The sequence below is a fragment of the Molossus molossus genome, unplaced genomic scaffold, assembly GCF_014108415.1.
Source record: "Molossus molossus isolate mMolMol1 unplaced genomic scaffold, mMolMol1.p scaffold_m16_p_16, whole genome shotgun sequence".
Lineage (NCBI taxonomy): Eukaryota > Metazoa > Chordata > Mammalia > Chiroptera > Molossidae > Molossus > Molossus molossus.
Genome location: NW_023425351.1, coordinates 50,429,256 through 50,444,411, shown reverse-complemented (window position 1 = coordinate 50,444,411; position 15,156 = coordinate 50,429,256). Strand labels below are relative to the sequence as shown.

The following is a 15,156-nucleotide window of genomic DNA, read 5'->3' as shown; positions in this document are numbered from 1 at the left end:
TCTGGCTTTATTTTCAAAATTTTAATATTCAGTGATTTTACGTTTTGGTTACTATTTTCTATTCCATTATTTCTTTGCTTGCAGGAGCTATATATTTTAAAGCGTTTCTGAATCATTAAAGCTCTAAACACAGCACTGGCACTCAGAGGCTTGTTAAATGAATAAAAGCAATGCTATGGAGTTTTCATAGAGCTTTACATGCTGTTAATTACCATCAATTAAATCTGTTGCAAGTAATAATGTACTATAATCTGTTGAAAAACCTGACCTTTCAATTAACCAATCCTCTAACCTTCTCTCCTTTCTTCTGAAGAGTAGTTTAGAGTACACTTATTTTTCCCCGTGCAAGCCAGCTATCTCTGGCCCAGATATTACTGGCCTATCAGGGAATCTGACCTAGAAAGCAAGATAAAGTATCGCTTCTTTTTTACACCTTGTTGTAATGTGTGTTTAGTGGAAAAATACATGTTTCTAATCTATTGCTTCTATCTGCAGACTGCCTATATGAGCCAGTCAATTTACATATAGTGTTACACCTTCTCACAATAGCCTTGCGACGACATCCCTGTTATATACAGAAGGAGATAGAGGCTCAGGGAGGTATGTGGTTGTCCAGAGGCACAGAGCTGGAAAGGGCTGATCTGGGGTTCAAACCCAGATGTAGCAGGCCTGAAAGCACTCCTGTTTCAGAGACTGCTCCTAGTGAGATTCAGTTAGCGGGTTACAGAACAAGGAGAACAGATTTCGGAGCAATCAGTTTTGGGGGCTTTCTGAGCCAACTCAACTACTACTAAGCTATATGACTTACTGTCTCTTAGTCTCAAATTCTTTATTTGCAAAGTAGGGATAGTACTGCCCGCCGTGTAGGATTATTATGGAGACTAAATGGAAATGCATGTAAAGCCTTTGGCACATTGTGTGTGTGTGTGTGTGTGTGTGTGTGTGTGTGTGTGTGTTTAAATGACCTAAACTACCCGTCCAAGTTAAGAAACCCTCTGATGAAAGTAAATGCCAGCATTGACCAACATAAACAGACTTTTAATTTACTATCCTGAAACAGAAGATACTGATTAGAGTAGTCCTTTTGTGTTTTCCATTGTAGGTCTTTTGAAGAGCAGAACAGATTTCAATCCCAGCAGCAATGTAATTTGTAGTGGGGGTGTTTTCTTTTCCTTTTACATCCTACTTAATCCCATTTGGAGTTACAAAAATTTGTGAAGGGTCTCATGGCTGCCGAGGGCCATGGGCTGGAATTGTCTTAGTTTACTGATGTGGTGAGCTGTTGCAAGAGGTAGGAGTGACTTAGAATGAGATGAAATTAAGAAACACATAAGTTGAACACATATTTCTCTGACCACTAGAATTTCAATTAATCTGATGAGTTTGTGAACATTTTATTTGCCAAACAAGTGCATTTCTTTGACTAAAATTTTCTCTTTTTCTCTTTAAACTTGTTTTTAGGATGCAGAATAGAAAACTGTGATTCTTGCTTTAGCAAAGATTTTTGTACCAAGTGCAAAGTAGGCTTTTATTTGCATAGAGGCCGTTGCTTTGATGAATGTCCAGATGGTTTTGCACCATTAGATGAAACCATGGAATGTGTGGGTGAGTAGTTTTTCGTGTAACTTTCAAAGTGCAACTTTTGACACCTGTTTCTTGAGGGGAAAAAAAGCATGCTGGATATATTCAACCTAAAAACAAATTGGTTCTCATGTCTTGTTAATTAGAACTGAAATTTTAAGTTTTTTGCTGACTTTCTGAATTCTTTAGGCATCATGACATTGGGTAGTCATATACATTACATTTTGCTACAAAATTTGATAGTTGTACATTTGCTAGATTAAATTTCAAATGCTGATAATGTTTTTGTCATAGGTTTAATACATCTATTTTTTAATTATCTTAATAAATTATTGGTATCTGTTAGAGAAAAACATTTCGTTTCAAAGAAAAAGAATATTTTCAAGCACTACCCTGTAATTAATGATTCTATCACTTTTGTTATGTATATCAATTATGGATCTTCTTAGCCATTTGTTTTTTTAATCACTGGGAAGAAAATTTTTGTGCAAAACATATTTTGATGGCTGCATGTTGCAAAGTGCATTAAAATAGATTTACTAAATTTATATAGCTCAAATGCATAATTTAATATACACATATATACTGTTTGTGAATAATGAGAAATACACATTTTATAAATTTTATTTTTTATATTTTAAAATAGGTTTTTATTGACTTTTTAGAAAGAGGGAGGGAGGGAGAGATGGAAACATCCCTGTGAGGGAGAAACATTGATCGGCTACCTCCTGACACATCATCCACTAGGGATGGAGCCCACAACCTGGGCATATTCCCTGACTTGGAATCAAACCGGGACCTCCTAGTCCATGGGACGATGCTCACTCCACTGAGCCACATCAGCCAGGCAAAATTTTATATGTTTTAAGTGTTTGAAAAACACTTTGTTGTTGTTTTTTTATCCTCACCCAAGGACATTTTTATATATATATTTTGTTCAGATACAGTGGGAGGGAGGGAGAGAGAGAGAGAGAGAGAGAGAGAGAGAAACATCGATGGGACACATCGAGTGGTTGCCACCCACACGACCCAACCAGGGCCAGGGACAAACTGCAACCGAGGTACGTGCCCTTAGCAGGAACCAAACCCAGGTCTCTCCAGACCGCAGGCTGATGCTCTAACCTCTGAGCCAAACCGGCCAGGGCACACTTTGGTTTTTATACTACTTTTTTACTGTTTTTATATGGTTTGGTTTTTATACTACCAATTAAAAGTTAAAGCCCTGTCAGTACCTGCATTCAGATGAATGCCTGGATCTATTCTTAGGTGTAATTGCATCTTCATTACTCCCAGCCCTCCACCCCACCCCTGAATTTTATTTGACATCTTATACATCTGATAGGATGCACAACAGAGCTATGTATTATAAGTGAGACTTCCCATCTCCTGGAAATGGAAACTTAAAAAAGAAAATTGAGAATTTTCTTTCTGCAGAAATATTGCTAAAATAATCTATAATTATATATTTGAAAGCTTGCAGAGAACACATTTAAATAAGAGGTTTATGAAGAAATGTGTACTTACGTTCCTATTTATGTGTGAGTGAATGCGTTCATATAAGCAACACCCTATTAAAAAATAGAAAAGTCACTAGAAGAGCATATTGAGAATGTTGAGTTTGCTTTTGAGAGGCAAGACCCATGCCCATTACCGATAGTCAATGGAAACTCTTATGAAACCCTTAAATATAAACAAGTTACAAAATGAGTCCTATGCATTTCCCTGAATACAAAACTTTTTTTTTTTTTTTTTTTTAAACCTGAATACAAATCTTAAATAGCTTTGAAAAAGTTAAGAGTAACCACGATGCCTACTAAGATCTGGAATACTGAAATATTGTGTGTGGACCCTGGGCCTGTAGTATGAAGAGGCTTTTTGATGGTGAATTTGTTGTGGAGATTTAACTTGATCAATTTTTGTCCTTTTATTCCCCAACCTCACCCCAAGGGATTAGAGGGTAGCCTGCTTTAACACTGTATGATTTTACAAAAGCAGATGCTAAAAGCTAGACATGTAATCTAGGAAAATCATACATTTTTTAAAATATCTAACCATACTTGTTTACTTTCCAAACTGTAATAATGTGTAGCACCAATTGAGAGACTAAGAAACATATACTATGGTTTCCAGAAACCTATTGAAAGAATTGAGATAATCAGAAAATACAAAACAAACATCCTACCCTTTTCATCAAATATTTACTTTCAAAATAAAACTAACACACTTGTGAATTTCAGGGGAGGCATTCGGTGTTGACCTGTGAAATGTTGTCTTTTGTTATATTATGAAAATAGCATCTTCTACTATAGGTTTTAGCTATTGAATCTTTTAGAGAACATATATTTCAGCCCCTTCCAGTAGCATCTCTTCAAAAAATGAACTAAGATACATTGAAAGTAATAGTTTTTAAATTGATTATGTTGTGATTATTGTAAATGAAAGTAACCCTATGGTTCAAAGAATTAAAGTTCCTGAAAGGCGAAAATAGATCTTTGTGGGCTGTATAGCTTAATTTTTGGTAGCTAAAGGTGGGGAGAGTATATAAATTTGATTACAGTGGAGAAAATTGATACCAAATTATTTGTGTTTGTATTTTTTTTAAATCTTTATTTAGAAGGATGTGAAGTTGGTCATTGGAGTGAATGGGGAACTTGTAGCAGAAATAATCGCACGTGTGGATTTAAATGGGGTCTGGAAACCAGAACACGGCAAATTGTTAAAAAGCCAGCAAAAGACACAATACCATGTCCAACTATCGCTGAATCCAGGAGATGCAAGATGGCCATGAGGCATTGTCCAGGAGGTGAGTTTGGATAATCACTCCCGTGGGCTGTGTGCTTTCTGAATTCACCTCTTCCTTAATCATCCTCCCCCAATAAAGAATATTTACCCATGAAGGAAACCTGATTATAACATTGGTCAGAGGATAAAATTCCACATTGTATTTATTTAAAGATAGGTGCTTAAATTGCGAAGAATATACTATTTCATTTACTTTCATGATACCTGCATAATAATTTAGAAGTGTACATTATGAAGGAGCTTTCCAAATTGAGATGTCCAAAAGCGCGTCCTTTTTTTTTTTTTTTTTGGCTAATGTACCATAAAAGTAGGTCTTATGAAATCAGGCTTTTGCAGATGTTGCTCTGAGTGAAGCGGCCAACTTTCAGCTGAGAAGAGTTTAGATTAGAAAGGTTTATGGAATCTGTAAAATCATCTGCATCATTACTAGTTGAAGATGACAACTTAAAATAAACTTGCCCAAACACTGGGAAGAATAAACATTGTCTTAATGTTACCACAATTAGCTGGTTCTCTTTGTTTTGATAATAATTTGTAGAAAACAGCTACTGGTATGTGTGTGTTTATTCATGTCTTTGTAGTAATTGTGCTGATTTGCAGTAATTATTCTGTAATAACAGGATTAGGCCCATTTACAAATTAGGAGAAGCGTACAAAGCTCAGGTGCTGGCTGAAGCTGAGTCAGTCTGTTTGAAATGTAGGTCTCAGCGCCGGCACTGTGGTTCTTAAAGCATAATCGCTTGTTATCGTTTATTTTATCACTACTGGATGCTACATTGCCAGAGATGAAGCTGAAGTTTTTCTAGTCCACAACATAGAAAAGCAAAACAGAAAGTTGTCTTTGGAAAATTGCCCTATAAAATAATCAAAACTTTTGTTTGCCTTTATTTTTTCTGTTGGTGCACTGTTTTTCAGCTTTTTGGTTATAGGCCAGAGAGAGAATATATATCTGCTTAAAATGGATTTACATCCGCATTATGCTGCCTCATAGAGAATGTCTATGATCCGTGGAGGAAGACAAACTTTTAAGACTGGAAGACTCCAGTCGGCCTTTGAGAACTATTAGATCCAGATTCAGAAGCTACTATTAGGAAGGCAGCTTTTCCTCTTGAATTAGTTTTGCTTTGCTTTGCTGGGTCTTTGAAACAAAGTTTTTTTGGGTTTGCTTTTCACTAACAAGGATGGTTTTGTTCGCTTAAACTGGGTATTTTTCAGTCAAAATATAAGAAAATATTTTCTTACAAAACTAATAAGCCACTTCTTGGATAGCTGAGAGCATTTAACCTGCAACCTCGTGCCTAAAAACAAACCTGATGTATTCAGGTATTGGAAAGAAAGACTTCCTTTGTTGTATATTGTTTATATAACTACCCTCCCCCCATTTCTCTTCCAGCAATGTGGTCCCCCAATTGTGGTTTACGTTAATAGCAAAAATTAACCTGAAAATGCTCCTATAACAAACATGCTTATGTGTAACAAGAGCCAGAATATTCCCCTCCCCTCCTAAACTATTTTGACCTAGCCCCCCGTCTTGTTTGAGAATTTCGTAGATAACAGCTAGATTGTTAACCTGTAATACCTGTAATGTTTACTGCATTCATATCCGCTGTGCTACCAACAACAGTATAGTGTCTTACAGAGAACAACCTGATGCTGTCAGCAGTTTAAATTATGCCAAAACAGATGCATATGTATCATCTGCTAATATTCTCCTTTTGATCATCAGTAATGAAGTCTGATTTAATTTGTATTTATGTTTTATCAAGTAGTATTTATTAGGAGAGACTGGCTATTGTTTTAATCCCCACATCTACATTTTCAGTTTAATAAATTCAATTTTTATATAACCTTTAAAGTTAGTAGGTTTAAAAGATTATGGGGAAATTTGTTTTATTGTTCTATATTTCATAGGTAGGATTGTTGCTAGAAATGGAAAATTACTCCGCAATAACATAACTTCTATTTAAAAATGTAAGAAATTACTACTAGAAAATTAATTTTGGAACTTGAGCACCAATTGAGAAAAATTGGCATAACTTCCAGTGGAGTAGCCCACCTTGCCTCAGGTGAGAGAGCAAAACGTTCCTTTCTTCGGGAGGTCACGGTGATTAATGGAAGAATGGAGAAGAAAACCACTTCATCCCATTTTACATCTTGATTTGATTTTAGTGATCTGCTTTGACAAACCATGCAAAAATGTAAGTCATAATCAGGTTGGGAATACAGACGTTTTTCAGATCTTTTCAACATATGTATGGATTTTTCTCTTGTTGGAGCCAATCTTAACCTGATTGCACACAAGCAGCCTTAACCTCCTTCACACTAAAGCACCAACACATTAACATCAGCTGCTTTCGATTACTGGAAGGCAGGAGTTAGAGGTCAGCGCAATGGAATAGTCACTAAGTGTGTAAGATATTCCATCAAAAACTACTAAAAATAAGAAAATAAAGGGATGCAAGATTTTACAAAAACAGTGCCATGGTACAGCCTATATCCTCCCTTATTGGTCATATGCTTATTTGCTTTTAAAAAAGGAAAGATTCTCTGAAAATATCCTAAGTCATGGATTGATTTACACTTGAAGTTACTTGGTGTTCCTTCCCAGACTTTTTCCAGTTATCTTTTCTGTCATGGCTGATGACTATAACCTGTAGAGTTCCTTGGGATTTGCTGACACTCATTTTTCCAGATTCTGTGCTGGTGATCAGGAGATCTGAGTCTCTGTACCCTGTCAAGTCATCAATTCTGTGACCCTTGGCAAGTCACTTAACCTCTTTTGGCCTCGATTTCCTCATTTGTAAATTGCAGAGCATTAAGGTAGGCGAGCTCTGAGATCCAGTCCAGTTCTAGAATCCAGTGGCTCTCAGATTAATTGTCAGAAGATCCAGGCAAGTTCTGTGGTCATGTGAAGGGTGTGGAAGAGGCTTGTAAGCACACGGGTGCTGTTTCACACCAAGGAACTGGACACGTTTCCAGTAGCTGCCCTAGGCACTTGCCAAGCCTTTCGCATCTGGCAGCTTTCACCCCGTTTTGTGCTTCCCTTTCCTTCTCACGCAGTCAACCCTCAAAGACTAGGCGAGACTTTAAATCCGTTTGTGACCTGAGGTTTAGCCACCAAGAGAGCAGGAAGATAGAGAAAGGGGAAGAAGGGCTTGAAAAATCATGGAAAAGAAAGAGAAAGATGGATAGTGAGTGACAGGGAAAATACATTGCACAAAGAATATAGGAAACAAGGGGAAAAAGAATGAACTACTTAAAAATGAAGGCTGTACTCACTGCAGATACAACTCTCTTCCCTTCCTTCCACCCTCAGCTCACTAAGTAATAGAATTCACCATGTTGGTACTAATTTATTCTAGTAATATGTAACCTGAATCTTTAAATGAAAGGAATTTCAAGCCTGAAAGTTGTTATCTATTAGGCAGTAAATTAATAGAAAATTAAACATGCTACTGTTATATATTTAAATGACAAACGGAAGAACAAAATCATGGTTGTGGAGCTACCAAGTTGAAAGATGCCCATGTCCTGAAGGAAATGCTGACATTTAGAGGTGGCTGTACTCATCCACTCCTTCACAGGGTTGGCCAATACACCCTCAACCTGAAATATTCTGTCCTGTCTGTTTGGGACTCATTATTTTATAAGGTCTCATGACAGCTCATTTTAATTTATTCATTAGATATTTATTGAGCATGGCTATGTATTAAGCTATTTCTAAGGGGAGTCATGGCAATAAAGAAGTGTATGAGTGTGTAATTTCATGTAAAGAAAAATAAAGCAGGATAAGGAGCCATTGAGAGTTGGTTGGGAGTGTCTATTTTGTGTAGGGTAGTCAGGGAAATTGAGGGAGTAACATGTGACTAGAGATCTGGATAAAGGAGCACTTTTGATAGACCTAAGGAAAACTGTTTAGCTACTGGCTCAATGGCTGTGTTGTGTGGCTGTCTCGATCCTCACTCTACATGAGGGAAGAAGAGGGAACTGAGATTTAGGGAGGCTCTGACTGGACCAAGGTGATGCATAGCAAGTTTCTAGTGGTGGAGCCAAAAGTAGGACCAATATTTTGCTGCCTAGGAAACCCAAGATTTCCTGTGCCTTTTTCTTGTTCCTTGCAACAAAAGTCAAAGATGAAGCCATGGTTGTCTGTCATCAAAGTAGCCAACTTTAAACTGTTTCTCCCTCAGACACTTCATTTTACTTTTGCTCTACCTTTTGAAACATGGCACCCTGTCACCCCCCCCCCCCCCCAACATCTTCCTACTTGAAATAACTAGTGGGACATACTCTAAAGGTCATTTCATAAATGCCAAAGTGTGGAGCTATTCATTGGCTTTGCTTTGGTTCAGCTTCCCCTACTAAGACTTCTTCTCCTATAATTTTACTATCATTGGTCCTCTGTTTGTTGGGGAAAAAAGAGTGGCTTCATGATTGTTATTGTCATCCCTAGTCTTTCAGTCACCATCTAGCTGAGGGTGCCTGTGTGGAGAGCTCCAGCCGGGTTTCAGCTCTGGCCCTTGCTCCCTGGTCCTCACGAAGCTGGTTTTTCTCCTTCTGACCCACTTAAGCAGTCAGACAGTTAAAGTGATTTAGGGGATGCCTTGGCATATGGTCAGATAGCTTTTTTGACTCTTGGGGTCTGGGTGCCTCACCTCACCACACCGCAGCTGTTAGTAACAACATGGTGCAATTCTTTAAGCCTTAATCACATTTCCTAGGAGTGGGCTAAACTTTAAATATGGAATCTGCTACTACATACTATTTCAACTGGAAAATAACGTATTCCTTTTCTGAGACCTTACTTGACCATTATCTATGTTTTATAAAAGTGGCTTTTAACTTGGTAGGAAGCAACAGAAAATATTATTTAGCAATTTAAACCCTTCATTTCAGCAAACATCTACTTTTAAAAAGCAATAGTAATAAAACCTCTCTAATCTTTGTTTTCTGTATATAAATTGACAGCAACATATGGACTAGGTTAGGTATTAGATAATATAAGTAAAGATGGTTGTAGATTGTGATGAGTTAAACTGAGAGCAGGAAATAAGCACATTTTTAGTAGGATAAGGGTCAAGAAAATATGTCTTAGACATATGTTATTTCTGTACATTTTGTTTACATTTGAGTTGCAATTTATGTGGTCTGTTTTATACATGCCAACCTCAAGAATCATTGGGAAGAGAGGATAAGAGTAAAGCTTCTTTTCTTTTGAAATGTTCATAGTTGTCAGGAATGTAGGTATTAACATTTTTATATGAAGAAGACAGTATTTAAAAAGGACATTCTTGCTGCCCCTCTATTTGCTATGCTAAACATGGGACAGTTTCTAAGCAGCCATGTTTCAAATGTTAATGTAAAATTATTATATTAAATTGATGTTAGCCAAGATCCACCTGCCAACAGACATTTCTCTCAGTAGCTAAAGTGTCTGAAAGTCCTGCTTTAGAGTTCTTAAAAATTAAAAAAAGTTTTAAAATTTATTTTTATTTTATTTTCTCCATCACCATTTTCCGCTCTCTGCTCTCCCCACCACCTTCACCACACTGTTGTCCATGTCCATGAGTTCTCTCTCTCTTTGCTCAATTCCTCCCCCCACCAGCACCCACCACCCCATCAGAGCTGTCTGCCTGCTCTCTATGAGTCCGTCTGTATTTGGCTTGTCCACCCACCACTTTCTCATTTTTTTTCCTTGTTTGCTGGAACGTGGGTAGGTGATAACTATTCACACCTGTTGGTGGTGGCGGTTTTGTTTTTCTGGGGTCTTATTTTAGCAATGGTTTCTTTCAGATCTACTAATTGTCGCATTTCAGAGGGTACTTGTCAGAGGAGAAGGAAGAGCAGAAAAGTGGGCGGTGACGCAGTGTGCATGGGAGATCGTGAGCTGTGCAGAGTGCAAACTGAGTGCAGCCTTGGACTGAGACATGGACACCTCAGGGCATGCAAAGTGCCCATCACATGGAGGCTGAGGGCGGGGTCTAAGACAACCTCTTCGCCCTGTTTCATTTTGAGGCTGTCCTGGTGCCAGCCTGGCTTGCCGGAGGGGCCGGGGAGGAGAGCATGAAGGAAGCCACACCTTTGTGCCATTCTCTACAGCTTCCCATCTGGAGTCTCTACTAGCTCCATTTAATTACAGTCTGGAGCAACATGTACCATTCTCTTTTATGGGCACTTGTAAAAAGGATTTCTCAACTACATATGCCACCGAAGGCCTAGCATTCTGTGTGCAACAAGACAAGGACAGGAAAATTCCACAGGGGCCTTTCTTTTATGAATTTTACCCAGCAGTAAACCACTCTGATCTTAATGTAAAATATATAAAACCATTTTTACAACACTCTAAAATAAAAACAACTTTAATAGGACACACATGGTGTCAGTGGTAGACCCCCCCCCCTACACACACACCCAATTTACAGGGGACTTTTCCCCCCCGTATGAGATAAGGAAGTCCCAAGTATAAATCCCCTAATGATTTCTTAGAACAACTTATTTTCCTCATCAGACCCTCTCGGGGACTTCCACTGGTGTTGATAAAAGGCACAGGCGGTTGCTCGTTGATTTCCTGTAAATACTTCTCCAGCTACTAGAATGACCTAGAGCTGTGCTGGTGGAAAGCCTCCAGCATCGGGACACAGGAAAATGACACAGATTTTAGTGGGAATAATGACAGAGTTTTACTGAAATCCCAGGGTGATTCATGTTGTCATCACACAGAAGTGTTGGAGATGATAAAGTTATTTGTGCAATACAGGGGGCAAAAAGGTTCAGGTACAAAAGTTATTACAATTAATTTAGACTAAACGTGTAAAGGCAATGGATTTTGCTTTGCAGCTGACCTGTTTGTATAATACTTGACCTGGTATTTCTGTGTCGGTATTGTTTTCTCATATTTGAGCTTGTACAGTCAAGAGACATTTAACAGTTGATGTTATCTCCTTATATCCTGCTCATTACTCGAAGGATTTAGTAATAACTGAGTGTGAAAGGATATTTAATGACATGCTAAAACAAGACAAATTTAAAAGATTAGAACTAGGAAAAACTCAGAATAAGAGCTCAGGAGTGACAAAGAAAATATAGCATATGAATATATGTTGCTTGAAATAATTGGGCTAAAATTTTGGACTTGGGCTTCTTATCAGGCAATGGGGAAAAGTAGATATGGTTATTTCTGTTCTTATTTAAAGTAAATAAATAATTATAAAATAGAATATCAATTTCATAATAGTCATTAAAGGGAAAAATCCCTGCATATATTTATGTATATATACATAAACATATGCATGTGTACACATATACACACAGCACATTTATATGTATACACACAAATACATGAATATATACACACATGTACATATGAATATATACATATATGCACAATATACATATGAATACTCAATTCCAATTTCAGACACATTCAAGTGTGTGCATGTGTATGGGAGGGATGGATCCTACATCATAGAATTGAGGAAATTAATGATAAATCTAGTTCCATAGAAGACACACATTAAACATATTTCTCAAATGGGGACTCACATCCAGAGCATTGAGTAGCACGGTGGACGGTGTCTTCAGCAACATCTGTATAACAAACGCCTGTTTCCAGAAGGCAGAGGCAGCTTGGGAGGCTTATCCCTCAATGAAAACTGAAACTGAAGGTATAATCATGAAATGTGACTTGGTAGAGGCATAGGCAATATGGAATCAGAACTGTTTTTTTTTTTTTAATCCTCACCCGAGGATATTTTTCCATTGTTTGTACAGATAGAGTGGGAGGGAGAGAGAGGAAGGGGGAGAGAGAGAGAAACATCGACGTGAAGGGACACATCGAGTGGCTGCCACCCACACGACCAACCAGGGCCGGGGACAAACTGCAACCGAGGTACATGCCCTTAGCGGGAACCGAACCCAGGTCTCTCCGGACCGCAGGCTGACGCTCTAACCGCTGAGCCAAACTGGCCAGGGCGAAATCAGAACTGTTTTAAAAAATTTATCTTTATTCTTGAAAGTATTACAGATGTCCCCCCACCTTTTTCCCTCATTGACACCCTCCTCCCTGCTCCTGCCCCCCTCCGCCACCTTCACTGTTACCTGTGACATTGGTTATCGTATATGCAAATAAGTTCTTTGGTTTGTCCCTTTGCATCCCCACTCTCCCCCTTTCCCTCTGAGATCTGTCAGTCTGTTCCATGCTTCCATGTCTCTGGATCTATTTTGTTCATCAGTTTATTTTTTCATTAGATTCCACGGATAAGTGAGATCTTACGATACTTTTTCTGGCTGGCTTATTTCACTTAGCATAATACTCTCCAGGTCACTCCATGCTGTCTCAAAGGATAAAAGATTCTTCTTTTTTATTTACAGCTACATAGTAAATGTACCACAGCTTTTTTATACTTCATCTGTTGATGGACACTTGAGCTGTTTACAGATCTTAGCTATTGTAAATAGTGCATAATTCTTTCTGATTGGTATTTCAGGATGCTTAGGATATATTCCTAGAAGTGGGATCACTGGGTCAAGTGGCAGTTCCATTTGTAATTCTTTGAGGAAACTCGATGCTCTTTTCTATAGTGGCTGCACCAGTCTGCATTCCCACCAGCAGTGTTCTAGGGTTCCCTTTTCTTTACACCCTCGCCAGCACTTATTGTGTGATGATTTGTTGGTGGCAGCCATTCTGGCAGGTGTGAGGTGATACCTCATTGTTGTTTTAATTTACATCTCTTTGCTGATTAGTGATTTTGAGCATGACTTACTTGTGATATTTGAATGGAATCGTCCACTTAGTTCTCTTCAGTGAATATTGAATATGTTGAGAACTTCCTGGTGTCTAGTGAATGTTTAAACAGGGAGGAGGTTTTTTAAGATAGAATATTATGGGGGGGAAGTGTAGATGCCAAAATGTGCTTCTCATGTCTAAGAGGGGTCAACAGAAGAGTCTGGTTGAAGCTGAGTTTGAGAATGGAAGTTACAGGAGCTCACAGCAAGAATATTCATTGCCTACTGATTGTGAAGTGCTTCTGTGGAGAAGACAAGCTTTTGGGTCTTACCTTGCACACGGTGGAGAGCCATGCGGGACTTCTGAGCATGGAGGTGCTTTAGGAGTATGCCGCCTGGGATGGAGGTGACTGAGGTCTTGGCAAGGTGGAAGAAGAGAAACTGCACAGCCCAGATTTGGGGGCAGGTCTTTAAACAGAGTCTGAGTTTGGGAGAATTACCAAAGAATACTTATGGATTCTGATGTTTATGCATTTTTCTGTTACGCTTGCTTTTCTGAAGAGTGCAGGATTTTGCCTTGACTTGCAGTCTACTATGGCCCTTGTATCTTTTTCTTTCTAAGCCAAGCCATTCCCCAGTTTTATTAGTATAGTGTATTTTGTTACATTGAGGCACATTTTGCATTTACCCCAACTGAACTCTATCTGCTTTCTAACTACTACTTCCATATGCCATTTCCCAAGACTCAGGGATGTATTCACTCTTTTCTAGCTTGTGATGTTAACTTCTAAAATGAGGTTTCCTTATCAGCCAGCTTGGAATACTCTAAAAATTTAAAGTATATAAATATTATTCAGATCAAGGATGAAATGTTCCCCTAGGGTCCAATTTCGATTGTATATCTAAGGTGGGTTTACTTAGCATGTTTACTACCAGCTGGCTGGGTCATTGGGTTGAGGAGGATTCTGAGTGAAATGCTGGGTTCCAGAGAGAAGTGTATAGTTATCAATTGTGGTGTTCGCAGCATTGGGTGGGAAGCAATGCACCTTGCATTATTTGTTTTCCCCTAGTCCTTATCCATTATTCAGTTCATGACTCTTCCCCCTGACTTCCCTCCAAGCCCCCCAATACACACTTGGATGTATTAGGAAAACTGTCACTTGCTTCTGTTTTATACCTTCAGTGATGGTGGATGATTGTATATTGGAAAAGTAAAGAGCTATAAATCTGTTATGTACTGGTCTTGGTCACTTACTGGTTGAATAGCACTGGGAAATGTAGTTTCCCAAGGTTTAGCCATATAGTAAAAGGGGACAGTATGTCACAAGATTGCTGTGAGGAGTAAATAAGCACATATGCAGATAGTACAATTTTATTCTGCTACTTTCGTTGTTAATTTTGTTCTATTTTCCATTCTTTCCATGACTGGCTTACTTCTGCCACTTTGCCCTTTGGTTTTGCTCACTTCATAGTTTAATTCAGAGGTGAATCCTCTTCCATTTGAGCCCCAAGCCCACAGATCTGGCTGTGGATGGGCTTTTCAAGGTTTTGAAAAGAACTTGCTGTCCTTTCTAAACCTTGTGTTTCCTGGGACGACTATTCTTTTTAACAACATTACTAGCCTCCCATTCACCCAGGCTCTCAGCCCTACCTTTGAATCTCTTCCTCACATTCAGACGAATGAGGACTCAGGTCCTTGTTGAATGTATGTACACTTGAGAAGTTTGCTTAACCTTTCTAAGCTTTAGTGTCAGCCTCTGTATTATGGGGACAACAAATGCCTTTTTTATAGGATTGTTACGAGGATTAAACAACATAATTCATATTACACCTTGCACAGTCAAGATCAGAAAATGTGAACTGTTGTTATTACTTAAAAAAACAAAAACAAACAACAAAAAAAACAACCACCACCACCCATCCAGTCCTGTTTCTCTACTGTCCATTCATCTTCATTTCTGTTGTTGTTACTTGACTTGAGACCTTTTTATTCTCTTTACGTTGAAGAGTGCAGTAACCTCTGATAGGCAGAGGTAATATAGGTCAGTT

At 38.4% G+C, this 15,156-nt stretch overlaps 1 protein-coding gene across 3 annotated transcripts in view; it reads left to right on the top strand.

Annotated features, from left to right (window-relative positions):
- RSPO2 (R-spondin 2) overlaps positions 1-15,156 on the top strand; it is a 149,229-nt gene that overhangs the window by 96,218 nt on the left and 37,855 nt on the right. For 2 of the 3 annotated variants that reach the window (XM_036264192.1, XM_036264190.1), the window contains 2 exons: positions 1,462-1,605; positions 4,196-4,384. In XM_036264192.1, coding sequence (XP_036120085.1) covers positions 1,462-1,605; positions 4,196-4,384 — 333 coding nt within the window. The remainder of the gene's footprint in view (positions 1-1,461; positions 1,606-4,195; positions 4,385-15,156) is intronic. The other variant, XM_036264193.1, reaches the window with a different exon arrangement.